Consider the following 15,596-nt stretch of genomic DNA (forward strand, 5'->3'; position numbering starts at 1 on the left):
CTAGCTCACGGAAGAGTCTGGGTAGTTCCATATTCTTTCAAATTCCTAATAATGGAGCTCACTGTGCTCTTGGCAACTTTTAACACTCCAGAAATTGTTTTATACCCTTCCCCAGATCTATGCCTCCTCACAATTCTATCTCAGAGTTCTACAGACAGTTACTTGGACTTCATGGTGGAGTTTCTGCTCTGACATGCACCATCAACTGTGGGACATTGTAAAGAAAGGCGTGTTTTTGTTAATCATGTGCAATGATTTGAATTGGCCACAGGTGGACTTCAATCAAGTTGAAGAGACATATCAAGGATGATCAAAGGAAATTGGATGTACCTAAGCTCAATTTGGTTCGAGCTAAGGGCAAAAAGAGGAAAAATTGCTCTCTCTCTCTCTCGCTCTCTCTCTCTCTCTCTCTCTCTCTCTCTCTCTCTCTCTCTCTCTCTCTCTCTCTCTCTCTCTCTCTCGGGCTGGGCTTTCGTCTCTGCGGTCGCTCTTTGTCTCTGGCTGGCGGTTCTTGGCTCGTGTGCGATTGGGAGTATAACTTTTTGGAGCTCGTGTGAACATTTCCAACGTTGGAGGAGGGGGTGTTGGAGGAGGGGGTGTACAATCCAATTGGATGTACCACGTTGGACCGTGGTGCTTTTCGGGGGACCTGGAGCCGCTTTGCGTTTCGGAGGGGGTGGAGAGCGAAAGAGGACCAGCCGCATGAACTGCCTCACGTTCGTAGCGACGCGAAAGGCAACTTTGCACCATCTTGTGCGTTTCCAGCGTGGTGACTTCGGGGTTCGATGACCACCAGGCTCCTAAAGGCCATTTCTGGACGCAAAACTGAGTGCCAGCTGGCTTAAAACCTTTTATTTTATTTTATCTTTCCCTTTGTCTGTGTTTGAGTCAGTATGGAGGGTACCTCAAATTAGGATTTAGTTTTACCTCACCTTTCATTTTCACCGCTTTCATATTGCATTCATTTTCATTAAATTATTGTGTTGCATTTTATTTGTTGCGTCGTGTTTCTTTGTTTGTGGGTCCAAGAATAAACCTGTGTGACTTCCGTCCAGGTAAGCACCCCGTTGCCTTCTGTCCCGCACGTGCCATAAAAACCACCGCCATAATTTCGGCTACGCGCCTCGGAATTAAGGACCGTTACGGCTATTAGTCACCCAGTGGTTTGAACCGCCGGGCTGACAGAACAGTATTAATGTTTGTGAGACGACGAGAAGACCTAATATTTATCACTATTTACACTGTCCATAATGCAAGGTCACTGAAAACATCACAGGCATAAAAATTGAAATATATGTTTAGCTGTTATAGGCTGAGAACACAACAGTTCCATTTTAACTGTGGGTTGTGCCATGGCTCAGGGAAGGTGAGCATCAACCGAACCATTGACTACGAAGAGGTTCAGTGGCTGAATTTCAGCATCCAGGCCAGCGACCATGGCAGGCCAGCTCGCACTACTACAGTGCCGGTTTTCATCCACATCTTGGACATCAACGATAACAACCCCGTGTTCAATCCTCTCTCCTACACGGTGAGAATTATCACATCTACGATTGTCTCAACTTCTGCAGATATGTTGCATCATTATTATTTTGGGATTTATTAGTATCTCCAAAAGTTATTGAGTTTTGGAGAGATTATAAAACCACTTCTTCCACCATCTTTAGCCAAGTCTTTCTCGGTCTTCCCCGTCCTCTACTTCCTTCTACATTCATTTCCATCACTCTTCTCAACCAGTCACTTTCATCCCTCCTCAACACATGACCAAACCATCTCAACCTGTTTCTCTTCACAGCATCCATCACAGGCTCTATTCCCATCATCACGCCAGCCATTAAACATTGCCTCAAAAAGGGAACCATGACAATTACAAGACCAACCAATATACTTGAAAAATATTCGATTTTGCCAGTAATAATGAAGTCGTATAATGTGTATAATTGTAATGGCTAACAAACCCCATTTTAACCACAGCAGGGCATTTATCAGTTCTACTGTGCACCATCTCAAAGGCAGGTTTTTTTTGTTTTGTTTGTTTTCTGTATACAAGATCGAGGCTCGTGTAAGAGCAAACATTAATCACATGACACATATGACACATAAAACATATGATAAAGGGAGCGGGAGACAAGATGGGGAGAGAGAGGGAACCACACAAGTACAACAATAGAGAACAGGGACATCGGGAGATCGGTGGGAGGGAGAGGGCTTGGGGGGAGCAGGCATGGGAAAGGGGGTGGAGGGGCGGTAGAGATATAAAACACATGGACACTGTTAGAACTTCCAGGTAAGAAGTCGGTATTTCATAACAGTGGATCGGGTGAATTAACGGGGGTAGAAAAGATCAAGGTTTTCATCCATAAAATCCATAAAGTCATCTAATCCATAAAAGCATACCTCTGATTCTAATGTACCATACTCTCTTAGAGAACATCAGTACTGCTGATGCAGTTTCTTGGCAAGAGTTATACTGGGTGGATTGCCATTGCCTTCCCAGCAGTAGTTAGGGCAGGAAGTTGTAATTTGTTCAGGGTACCCAGCGATGGCTCACCTACTCTGCCGAAAGGATACTGTGTGATCTTTAACGTCCACCAACTAACGGTGGCAGATGGGATGCCCATTTTAACGTCCACCCAAGGGACGGCACACATATTGTTGAATCACCCTTCCTGTGAAACACCAGGATGACAGTTTATAGCTGGATCAGGATTAAAACCCAGGTTAGACCATCTTGCGAGCCATAAAAGCATATATAAAGTACAGTAGATACATATATATATGTATATATAATTATATATATATATATTTCACCTCATTTACATTTACCAAGTGCATATTCATAGAAACCCTCAATTCTAATTGTGTTTGTTGATGCTGAATGAATTTGTAACTTTTTGACTCTCCCCAATCAGCGCTACGTGCCCGAGGATGTGGAACCAGGCACAATACTCCTGCAAACGAAAGCAACTGACGCTGACTCTGGCAACTTTGCCGTCGTGGAGTATTCGCTGGTAGATGGGGAAGGGAAATTTGGCATCACACCTTTCATGGTAAGGGACAATTTATTTGATATGTACACAAATTTGGCAGAATATTTCCTATAAGCAGCCTCCTGGACATAGAAAGCTTTAATTGTAAGTTGATTTTGTTGAGGAATGACATATTAAACCAACCAGCTGACATAGGATATTTGAATTTGAATAATACAAAATTGGAATATTCTTCAAAGGAAATACAAAGATCTTGCACACAGGAAGTGGCCATTTGGTCCATCCACACCCCATTAATTTAATTTTTAGCCGCGTCGCAGACGCTGCTCATAGAGTGCCCTCTGCTGTTGTTGTTGTTCTTCTTGTTCTTCTTCTTCTTGTTCTTGCAGAGAAGACAAAACCTCAAAGCTCCACCCATTCTGGGAACCATAGCTCCACCCATTGTGGGAGAGGCTTCATATAAACAAATATCCATCATTTTATTAACTCGCATAGCTTTGAGGCCTGTTTTGTAGGCCCGTGGTGTCTTCCTTTCTCACACAGTTTTATTTCAAATCAAATTCGATATATCATTTCATTTTTCACAGTCGCTAACATAGTTTTAGACTCGGTTGAAAAAAAACGGGAAGAAAATCCAATGAAAGTTGCCCTTTATAGAACAAAATGAATTCTCAAAGGCCTGTAACTTCAAGTCCATTGAGATATATTTTGTTTAAATCGCGGCATGGTGTCATACACCGCCCGAAATAACAGACGGGAAAATGCAGAGATATATTAAAAATTCGTCCATTTGATGACAATCGTCACGATGAAATATTTAATTTATACGTCGTCACAATAATGTGGAGAGAGGAGCATAGCTTCGTTCACGTGTCGCCACATACGGGAAATTGCCGAGATATATTTTTTTACAATCACGGCATGGTCAGTCATACACCGCCTGAAATAACAGACGGGAAAATGCCGAGATATATTAAAAATTCGTCCATTTGATGACAATCGTCACGATGAAACATTTAATTTATACGTCGTCACAATAATGTGGAGAGAGGAGCATAGCTTCGTTCACGTGTCGCCACATACGGGAAATTGCCGAGATATATTTTTTTACAATCACGGCATGGTCAGTCATACACCGCCTGAAATAACAGACGGTAAAATGCCGAGATATATTAAAAATTCGTCCATTTGATGACAATCGTCACGATGAAATATTTAATTTATACGTCGTCACAATAATGTGGAGAGAGGAGCATAGCTTCGTTCACGTGTCGCCACACACGGGAAATTGCCGAGATATATATTTTTTTAAATCGCGGCATGGTCAGTCATACACCGCCTGAAATAACAGACGGGAAAATGCCGAGATATATTAAAAATTCGTCGCCACACACGGGAAATTGCCGAGATATATTTTCACTTTGCACAAAAATAACATCAAGTAATCGAATCAATAGGAATGTCCTGTGCCTATAAGATCGACGTTATAGGCACAGCTGCATCTAGGCATTGTGTAACATCGACGCGGCTTTTGTTTTAATTAAAACTTTTTGTACTTGTTTACTTTATTTATTTGATTTCACTGGTGTTGTGGGGGTGGAAGAGAAGTTGGAAAGAATAGTGTGTTAGGCATGGGGACATCAATATGGAATTTTTGGTGAGATTGGGGGCATGGGTATAAAAATGAATTGTAAGATGAGTGATGAACATACACTGACAGTACATTCACCTTTTTGAGGACATATGCTCACAGACATCACCATAAAGGGAGCTGACAAATTGGGTGCTCGGCTGCTCAAGTGCCTAAAGGGAAAGAATATATATCAGGAGCTTGTAAAATGGTCAAACATCAATCTTACAATCTAATACAATATATAAAATTGGCTTTTTAATTAGTAGGATAACATTTACTGCATCTACCTTAAAGGATCAGTCGCAATTGATTAAAACAGCTGTCTGATACAGTGCTAACACTGACTGCATAATGAAGAAATCAGTTATTCAGAATGACCTAAATTGGTCGTCTCTTCTGCTTGCACCTGCTTGGAAATGAGAAAGTGAGGCACCTTGTGCTGCTTCCTGAACCTAATAACAAATTACCTGCAAGGCATAACCATGAGAGTCTGGGGCAGAGATTGGTGTGGATGTTGAGAAACGTCCCTCTAATGCCATGAGGGTAAAAACGGATTATAGTAAAGCCATTGTGACGTCAGTACATAACTATATGATTGCTAAAAGATGGACAGGAGTACCTTAGGGTAGTTAAGGAAGAAGAAAAAAATGTTACAATGGATTATCTTTTCATATTTTTGAGTAGTGTATGCACAAGGTTTGTGTTTGTGTGCTGCACCATCGCTGCTGGGAGCAATGGCTGAGCCAGAAATACATTGGCCACCTATGGGTCAGGGCAGCGACTTGTAAATGGTTTAGGGTGCCAGCGATAACTCACTTGTTCGTCTTCAAAATACACAATGCCATCTTTAATGTATGCCGAATAATTGTGGCAGATGGGGCATCCAGCTTAACCTCCATCCTAGAGACGGAACACTTTGCGATCCATCGCTCTGCCCTGCGAAGCACCAATCCGACCGTTTACAGGGCGTTTCAAAAAGAGTGATACAACTTTAAACGTTTATTTACAAAGAAACAGAAACCTCAGGAACGTGAACCAAACATTTCTTGAAAGCTTATGACATGGTATTTTCTATCACTGATTGCTATTGCAGTATGTCACTGCTCGAGTTAGTGAGAGCCCCAGGTCTGAAATTGGCATTTTCGCAAAATCCTTGTAATTGACGTTCTCGATGTGTGCCCCTCTACGGTTCAGACAGACATTGATCCTGACTCCAAAGGTCTGTCCAACTTTTCTGTAGGTCTCATGTGGCACACTGCCTGGAGGTAGTCTGACACGTCCTGCTTCAGATCATCCTGTGTGGCAGGGTGGTTGACGTAGACAGAACCCTTGGCAGCTCCCCAGAACCAGTAGTTCAGCCAGTTCAAATCTGGACTATGGGGTGCCCAGTCATGAGCGGTATCCAGGGCAACGAGGAGGTTTCTGAAGAGTTGCTGCAGGAAAGTGATGGTGTCACCACCTGTATGCGGGGGTGCACCATCCTGCATAAACCAGGTCATGCTGAGCTGGTTTGGGGTGCCTTTTTGGGCTAGATCATTATTGAACTTCTGGAGCACGGCCCGGTAGCGCTCACCGTTGATCGTCACCGTCCTGCTGTTGTCATTCTCAAACTAATATGGCACTAGCATTCCCCATCTGGCATTGAATGCACAGAAGCATATCACCTTAGGCCCTTTCAGGTACCTCTCAGTGATCTCCTCAGGTGGTTCTGCTCCACAGAAAATGAGAACCACCGGCGGGTGTCTACATATGATTTTGTCTCATACCACAGAGCCACGACTTTTGTCTTCTGCTCCACTGTCAGTGGCATCGTTGAGCTACTGAGATAGAAATCCCAGGCAACAAATACCACGATAATACCACCAAACGCTGAAAAGGAAAACGGTATGGATAAAAAAAATAAAGAAATGGCAGGAAGTCAAATTTGTATCAATCTTTTTGAAACGCCCTGTATATCCTGATTGGATTTGTATTGACATAGTAAAGATTCTTAATGACCTCCCCTAGTTAAGGTGGGCAGAGCTTATGTTTTCACCTTTGTCTGTCTGTTTATTTGTGAACAGGATATCTCAAAAAGTCATGGACAGATTCGGACGAAAGTTGGTGGACAGGTTGGATTTGTGACAAGGACGAATTGATTCGATTTTGGTGAAGATCCAAATCTGGATTCGAGAGGTTTTTCAATTATTACGTGATTCTTCATCATTGAGTAACAGGGCCAAAAATGATATATAGTATGATATTCCAACAAACGTTGCGGACGACTTATTACAAAACTTGGTGGATGAGTTGGTTTGGCGACAAGAACAAGACTATTAGATTTTGGATCGGGTCCGCATCTAGATCAGCCTATCAGTGGGGTACAAAACGTAAACTGTTGAGCCTGGCGGAGGTATAGTGCCTACAGAAAGTCTACACCCCCTTTTCAACATTTTCACCTTTTGTTGCCTTAAAGCCTGGAATAAAAATGCATCAAAACAGACTTTTTCCACCTTTATTTATATATCTTAACCCACAACTTCCAAGTGAAAAACGAATTCTACAAATTTCACATATGAAGAAGATACAACACCAAAGTAGTCTTTGACCGATCTGATCGTTGTGATTTCCAGGGAGAGATTTACGTGCTATCACCACTCGATCGAGAGAAAAAGGATCGCTATACCCTGACTGTTACCGCCCGGGACAACCCGGGAGCCCCAAGATCGAATCAGCGAGGGAACTCTGCCCAGGTACTACTACTCCAAAGACACACTTTCCACCATCTTAAAATAGTTGTTGTGCCACTCGATCAAATGAAATCAGCTTGAGTAAATGAATTATTCATAAGACCAAGTTCATTGTGACTGCATAACTTGTGGCAGGCCTACATCACGGTGCTGGATGTGAACGACGTGAGACCACGTTTCTCCAAGAGTAGATATTCAGCGTCGGTGTATGAAAATGAGCCCCAAGGTACTTCTGTTGTTTCACTAATCGCGCTGGATACAGACGAAGGAGAAAATGGTGAGGTCACCTACAGCCTGCAAGGACCTGGTGCAAGTGAGTTTAGAGTTTAACCTGTTTGGTTACACGTGGTGGCCTGATTCTTCATGCAGAGATAGTTGTCTTACCGCTATCCATTATGATATGCTATTTCTCTTCTCTCATTGGAAGTGTTGCAGCATTCTGAGTCAAAACCTTGCTCCGAACTGACTTTATGCAATAAACTATACAGTCATCTGTGGAGGATTTCACACACAACAACATTCATCTTCTTTTCAGAGAGCCTAACTCAAAAAACATTCAAGCTCAGGACTTGGTTTCAACACAAATCTAGTTCATTTTATAGTGGGAAGGTCAATCATACTTTAAAATTTTCATACTTAAAAAAAATTAATGACTTCCAGATTGAATGTGAGTACTATACTGTAATTCTATCAACTTTTTTATAATACAATATTGAACTGTGAGTATGTCTAGTAATTACATATTATTGCACTGTGACTACATCTAGATCTTTCAATTTGACCTCTAGATCTTCAGACCATTATACCTTCATACCCCTACATCCCGAAGACAACTTTACACCTTTTCAGACTTTTCACCTTGAGACAATTTAGACCTCTAATTTGTAACCAATGACCCGGAGGCTGGATAAACTGCTATATATATATATATATATATATATATATATATATATATATATATATATATATATATATATATATATATATATATATATATATATTGTTACGGATCTCGGTCGTCGGCTCTCCCCTTATCAAGGGGGGTTGGGGGGGGGGGGGGGTTAATCCCCTTGTCTTTTTATCTGGCCGACCCGAGTCCTGGAAGTTATAAAGTCCTTCCCGGCACGGCGTTAGGTAGGGTTTGTTAGGCCTAGGGGTTCACTACTACCTAATTACTAACGCCGGCCGGCAACGAGGGAATAACTCCCGCTCGAACCACGGATATGATGGAAAATGCCGAGCGGATAGCAATCCGCGATCCGAGCTATTAACAAATGACTAAACCCGATTCTGAGCGGTTCCTAATCGTGTCACGTTTACCCAATGAGAGAAAAGATGGATGCGATCGGACAAGAGGAAACCAGAAAATAGGAAGAACAAAGATTGGTTTATTACAAATGTACAAGAAGGAGAAGAGGAAACGAAAGAAATATACAAGATAGGAAGAGGAAGAAGCAGAACACAGGGCAGCCTCAGACAGTCTTACTCTTAGTACCCAGGACAAACGTAAACACTCACACAGGGATTGTAGATGGTGGACGGTCACCGGCGCGTCCAGACTCCAGTCCAAGCTCCGATCCAGCGGCCGAAACCCGGCAGGCAGCTCCGCGTATAATGGAACGCGACCGGACAGTTTATATAACGGGGGGAAGCTGGTACGCTGCGTAGGTAATATGTGCACTATACAAAGGCGCCAAACACCCCCTCTCCAATGTACTCCTTTGATAAGGTCCTTCTTTCATAAGCGCCACTGCATCAGTCCCGTCAATGCAACGCCCGTTCTCCCAGCAAGTCAGTCAAGGCGAGCTCTCTCACGCGGTAAGTCTTTACAAAGGTGCGCTCTCCCGATCAGTAAGTTCATGCGCGCTCTGATAAGTAAGTCCTTTTGGTAAATGTGCTCGCTGGCAAGTCCTCTCAAAGGGCTTTGCATTCGCGCTTATATAACTCGACCAAGCGATCACTCCGCGGGCCCCAAAGCCACGCCTGTCGGTGATGTCACTTCAGCCGTGGTTGGCTGGTTAGGGCTTACCGGCTCCGCCTTTGATGGCTGGGTGACGTGGCCACACCTTCTTCCTGGCGCTCCGCCCCCTTTTTCCAGGCCTCACCACGTGGCTTATGGCGGCGTTGAGTGAGCGCTAAGGCAGCTGCTGCTAACAAAGGTGCGTAACAAATTGGGAGGGCCATGGGCAGACTGGAGGGCGCGTAATGGCGTTGCTTTGAGAGGGAGGCTGACAAAATGAACGGAATGGGCCTACTTCTTATTTGATTGACACAACGCAGATTCAACTATTGGAAACACGGCCTTACCTATACACATACTAATGAAATAACTGAAGTCCTATGGTGGCCTACGTGTTGCTTGTGGCCTAACTATGGGGTGCAACCTTTAACCCTTTAATCATGTCATATTTACAAGAATGATGTCATATTTACACGTGTGGGTTCTCAAAACTGCAACACTGCACCCCCCCGTTTTCCAGGCCCGTCCCGAGCCGAAACAATCAGGACTATCTTTTAAATTAGTGTGACACTTAGGTGTGGTTGCCCTCTACTTTTAACCTACTACCCTGAGTGCGACAGTTTTAACACTAGATATGTCCCCCCTGCTGCATTGCGTCCTATCTAACTGACTCACGCCCACAATTAACCAAATTACGGAATTATTCTCAAAATAACATGGAGCCAGTGAGGAGCATTATTTACAAGACTACTATTATTTGCACAACAACCCAGGACCTGTCTTTTGTGGGAAAAAGCAGAGAGAATTTGATGAGGAAATGCCATTGCAATGCACTGCACCGATACACCATACCCATATGTACCACAATAAATGCACCATAATGAAAAAATGCAACAAAAAGCACCAGCACCAAAATGCACAGAAAAAAACATTTCAAAATAATAAAATGATGTCTTCTGCTTCCTGTGCTGCTGGGCCGATGTATCTTGGCTTGATCTTCTTGCTTGATGTTTTCTTTTAATAAAAAGGGAACAAACCGCGTCCGCTTTTTTTATTTATGGCCAGCAGGGCCAACGTCGGTGGCCCACCTGCTGGGCATTGATGCCACTTAAAACAGTGGTCCACAAGCCAGATACTGCTGGCAGCAAAGGTCTGTCCCAGCAGAGATGCCAGGCCAGAGAAGGTGTGGTCCATAGGTGCCAGGCCTGAGGAACGCATGGTCCATAAGGTGTACCGGTGCAGGCAGGCAGGCATGCAGGCAGCAAGAGTGCAGGCGCACAATTCAGGGCACCTGCACACTCCCCTCGGACAAAAGACCATGGTCCATGAGTGGGGAAGGACGACAAAGCAGAGGTTAGCAGGGGGAAAGGCCGCAAGGGTACACATCATACAAGGCAATGCGACATGAAGGGCGTGGGAGAGCGAACTGAGAAAAGCTCGTCCCTAGCGTTCGTCACCCCCCATGTCAGCCTACACTACCCTTGCCCCTACCCCGTATTTACACAATTTACAACTTTACAAATTCGTCTCTACTGTCACGTCCCCCATATCTCCCCTAATCCAAATTCGTCATCAATCCCTCCTAAGGAGGAAGAGATGGAATACGCACAATGTCTCACCCACATCCTGATGCGTCTTCCATTCCAAACATTTGCAAAAAAATCTGGTGTGGAGTTCTATCACCTCGGTGAGTGGATGCGGATGGTGCGAAGAGACTTTCTCCCTAACGATTCTTCTAAATGACATTAACACAGTTAACTACCCGGGGTCTTGCCCTGCCAGACCCGGGGTCTTGCCTTGCCCTGCCCCACCTAGTGTGGTGAGTGTGACTTGAGTGAGTGATAGGTTGATGATGGTGAAAATGATGATTGGAAAGCTCTTGGTGAACGTCATCTCGGGATATGCTCCGCAGGTTGGTCGAAGCGATGAAGAGAAGGACAAGTTCTGGTGTGCGATAGAGAAGCTGATGGAAAACGTGAAAGATGAGGAAGTTGTTGTGGTGGGAGGAGACCTGAATGGACATGTGGGAAGGAGTATGGATGGTTTTGAGGGAGTTCATGGGGGTTACGGATATGGTGTGAGAAATGGAGAAGGTGAAAGGATTTTGGAGTTTGCTGATGGAGCTGATTTGTTGATTTGTAATACTCAGTTCCAGAAAGAGGATAATAAGCTTGTTACATACACGTCAGGTGGGTCGACGACAACTGTTGACTACCTGATGGTGCGTAGGCGAGATAGGGGGCACCTCCGGGACACAAAGGTGATCCCGGGGGAGGAGGCTGTTTCACAGCACCACTTGGTTGTCTGCGACATAAGGGTGAAAGGTGCGAGGAGAGCTCGGCGGGTGAAGTACCAACCGAGAATGAAGGTGTGGAGGTTGAAAGAGGTGACAGTAAGGGAGGCATTAAAAGAGAGGCTGAGTAGGGTAGAGGATGATGTGGTTGAGCTTGAAAGTGGTTGGATGTCAATGAAAGCTAGTCTGTTGGGAGCCGTTGGTGAGGTATGTGGATGGACAAAAGGACCACCGAGGCACTCGGAAACATGGTGGTGGGATGTTGAAGTTGGAAAGAGGATTGACGAGAAGAGGAAGAAGTTCAAGGAGTGGCAGAAGGCGAAGGGTACGGGAGCAGAAACATCAGAGCATGAAAGTTATAAGGCAGCCAGGAAGGCTGCAAAGAAAGAGGTAGCAAAGGCGCAGGAGGCATGTAGGAAAATGTTCGGAGAACGCTTGGATTCGGAAGAGGGTCAGAAAGCAGTATTCAGGATTGCAAAGCACATAGGGAAAGAGAGGTGTGATGTGATGGGGGTGAGTTGCTTGAAGGATGAAGTGGGACAAATCGTTGTCGACCCAGATGGAATTAACGGAAGATGGAAAAGATATATGGAAATGCTGTTGAATACAGAGAATGAATGGGATGGCAACATAGAGAGTAACCCAGTTTTAGGACCGGCAGAGAAGATAACTGAGAAGGAAGTGGAGGAAGCGATAAAAGCAATGAAGAGTGGAAAAGCGGGAGGGCCGACGGGAGTTGTGGGAGATATGTTGAAGGCAGCAGGAAGTTGGGGTGTGAAGAGAATGACAGAGATCTGTAATCTGGTGGTGAAAGACGGCCGCATTCCAGTGGATTGGGAACTGAGTACCCTCGTCCCTCTATACAAGGGGAAAGGTGACCCTCTGGAGTGTGGCTCGTACCGAGCGATAAAGTTATTGGAGCATGGAATGAAGGTATTGGAAAGGGTGTTGGAGAGGAGGATAAGGAAGAAAGTGAAGATCGACGAAATGCAGTTTGGATTTATGCCAGGAAGAGGAACGACAGATGCGCTTTTCATTGTGAGGCAGTTGCAGGAGAAGTACATGGATAAGAGGAAGAAGTTGTTTTTTGGGTTTGTTGATCTGGAGAAAGCATTCGATAGGGTTCCACGCAAAGTATTGACATGGGCATTGAGGAAGTTAGGAGTGGAGGAATGGTTGATCAGAGTAGTGATGGCAATGTACAAAAGAGCACGCACAGCTGTAAGGACGAAGGACGGGAACAATGGTGAGTTTGAGGTGAAGGTGGGAGTGCATCAGGGGTCGGTACTAAGTCCACTACTATTTGTAGCTGTGATGGAGGTGCTGGCTCAGAACGTAAAGGAGGGTTTATCGTGGGAGTTGTTGTATGCAGATGATCTGGTGTTGATTGCGGAAAGTATGGATGGACTGAAGGAAAAGATGAACAAGTGGAAGGAATGTATGGAGACAAAAGGTCTGAAGGTGAATATCGGAAAGACGAAGGTGATGGCAAGTGGTAAAGCATGTGGTGAGGTGGAAAGAACTGGGAAGTGGCCGTGTGCTGTGTGCAGGAAGGGTGTCGGAGTGAACTCCATTCAATGTACAATGTGCGCTGAGTGGGTTCATCAAAAATGTAGTGGTCTGAGAGGGTCATTTACCAGTGTGGCAGCTACATTCAAATGTAAGGTGTGCACAGAGGGAGCTCCAGATGGAGGAAATGTTGAGTTGGATCTTGGAGACGGCGTGAAGCTGGAAGGTGTGAAAACATTTTGCTACCTCGGAGACATGCTGAATGGAGAAGGTGGATCAGACTCGGCAACGGTTGCTCGAGTGAGATGTGCATGGAAGAAGTTTCGGGAACTGAGTGGCGTGCTGATGAGGAGGAGAGTGTCACTGAAGCTGAAGGGAAAGGTGTATGCTGCATGTGTGAGAAGTGTTATGATTTATGGGAGCGAGACATGGGTAATGAAGGTGGAGCAGCAACGAAGGCTGGAAAGGGTGGAAATGCGAATGGTTCGATTGATGTGCGGAGTATCGTTGAGAGAGAGGAAGACAAATGATGAATTGCGAAAGATGATGGGAATATTGCCTGTGATTGATGCGGTGAACAGGAACAGGTTGAGATGGTTTGGTCATGTGTTGAGGAAGGATGAAAGTGACTGGTTGAGAAGAGTGATGGAAGTTAATGTAGAAGGAAGTAGAGGACGGGGAAGACCGAGAAAAACTTGGCTAAAGATGGTGGAAGAAGAAATGTGGGCAAGGGGGTAAACAAGGAGAGATGCAGAAAATAGGGCGAAATGGAGAAGATTGTCATGGGGACCGCAAGGCTAACCCCCGCTCTAGCAGGGAAAATGGCCTTAAAATGCATGTTGTTGTTGTTGTTGGTCTTGCCCTGCCAATCCATTGGCCATCATTACACTATGCGGTTCTAGAAACCAATTCCCATTGACCATACTGTGGCGCTCTACCAATTTGGGGTCTCACTCCCCCAATTTTTCAATCTGTGCCCTCGCACAATTTCACGGCTGGGTCGTGTGGCTCACCAGCAGGTCCGCTCACCTGCACACCTCCGCCACTGTAGTTGCCACCCGAGCTTGCCTAGCTCCTCACTAACCTAACCTGGGGAAGGCCCTCCTGGCTCTCTCACCCCTCTACTGCCCTCTTTGGCATCTGGCTACCTGGGTCCTCCTTCTAGGATCCTCGGGCCCCACTCACAACTACACCACTACCCTAACTGGGGAAGGCCCTTCCTGGCTCTCTTACCCCCTGATCTCTAACTGGCTCCCAGGGCCTACCTGCGGCCTCACCTGGCTGACAGACTACCAGTGGCGGAGTGCCCATAACTACAAATGGTCACGCAACTACCACAACCCCCAAGGAACTGGAGCCGCATGCAGCTGAAGGTCCGAGGGAGTTGGTGACGTAATGTCATGGTCAAGGACCATAACCTCCAACTGGCATCGTTCCGAGCATAACTCCCAAGGGATTCGAACCGCATGCAGTTGAAACCCCATGGGAATTGGTTACTCCGGACACCAGGTGGGAAATTATGGTGGGCAATGACCATAACTACGAATTCAGCCACACGCCCACCCATTCCACCGACTCTTGCACCCAACAAAACACTACCTTTCCACTACCCGCACCACAGGCGTCAATATCCAACCAATTTACCTACGCCCTCTACCTAACTTTAAACTACCCTCCCCGGGTATTCGTGAAGGGGTCCATCCTTCCCCCATTCACTCCTTCGCACCATGTACTCCACTCCACTCATTCCACAATACTCACTCCACCCAACAAGCACTCCACACCATTTATTACCACACACCAAATCTCTACTTGCACACTAAGCAAGCAATTCATTCAACCAACTTCATTACATTCATCCCCAATATGCTCACAATACATCACTTCTCCAAACCATTGCCTCACGCTCTCAAATCTTCCCACACTCAATTCCTCATTTCAACATGCTCACCAGCAAAACACTCATTCAATTCCTTATTTAATAAACTACACTCCATACACACAGCATCATTTAAACTAACTACTCCCTTCTAATACTAGTGCTCCCCGTCATCCCTTATACTAAGCACTCCCTCGTCATGATCATCCAACTACTCCACTCTATGTCCCCACTACTTGTACAAATGTCACTACTTAAATCTCAAGTCACCTATGGTCATCGCTAGATCCTAACATTATCCAAGCCCTCCCTGGCTAGTTTGCACCGCCAAACCCCATAAATCTATAGCTCCTTTGCCCCAATGTGAGGGACAATTACCATCCCCCGACACTGGGTATTATTTCTCACCACTATCACCATTACATTCCACTACACTTGAGCCTCTCAGTACGTCATTACATCATCAAAGCTCGGCTTCGCAAAGCCGAGCAATGAATTCGGGTGGTTTGGTCTACTGTAGGTTGGGTCCGTCCGGCACTCGATTCAGGGGAGGAGGCATACTCGGGCCAAGGCTCCAGGCACCATCCCTACGCAGGGCCTTTC

At 45.3% G+C, this 15,596-nt stretch overlaps 1 protein-coding gene across 1 annotated transcript in view; it reads left to right on the forward strand.

Annotated features, from left to right (window-relative positions):
• CDH23 (cadherin related 23) overlaps positions 1–15,596 on the forward strand; it is a 216,953-nt gene that overhangs the window by 29,904 nt on the left and 171,453 nt on the right. The window contains exons 11-14 of the mRNA XM_078783508.1: positions 1,362–1,531; positions 2,913–3,050; positions 7,236–7,355; positions 7,488–7,665. Coding sequence (XP_078639634.1) covers positions 1,362–1,531; positions 2,913–3,050; positions 7,236–7,355; positions 7,488–7,665 — 606 coding nt within the window. The remainder of the gene's footprint in view (positions 1–1,361; positions 1,532–2,912; positions 3,051–7,235; positions 7,356–7,487; positions 7,666–15,596) is intronic.

Source organism: Myxine glutinosa, chromosome 8, assembly GCF_964187855.1.
Source record: "Myxine glutinosa chromosome 8, kmMyxGlut1.1, whole genome shotgun sequence".
NCBI lineage: Eukaryota > Metazoa > Chordata > Myxini > Myxiniformes > Myxinidae > Myxine > Myxine glutinosa.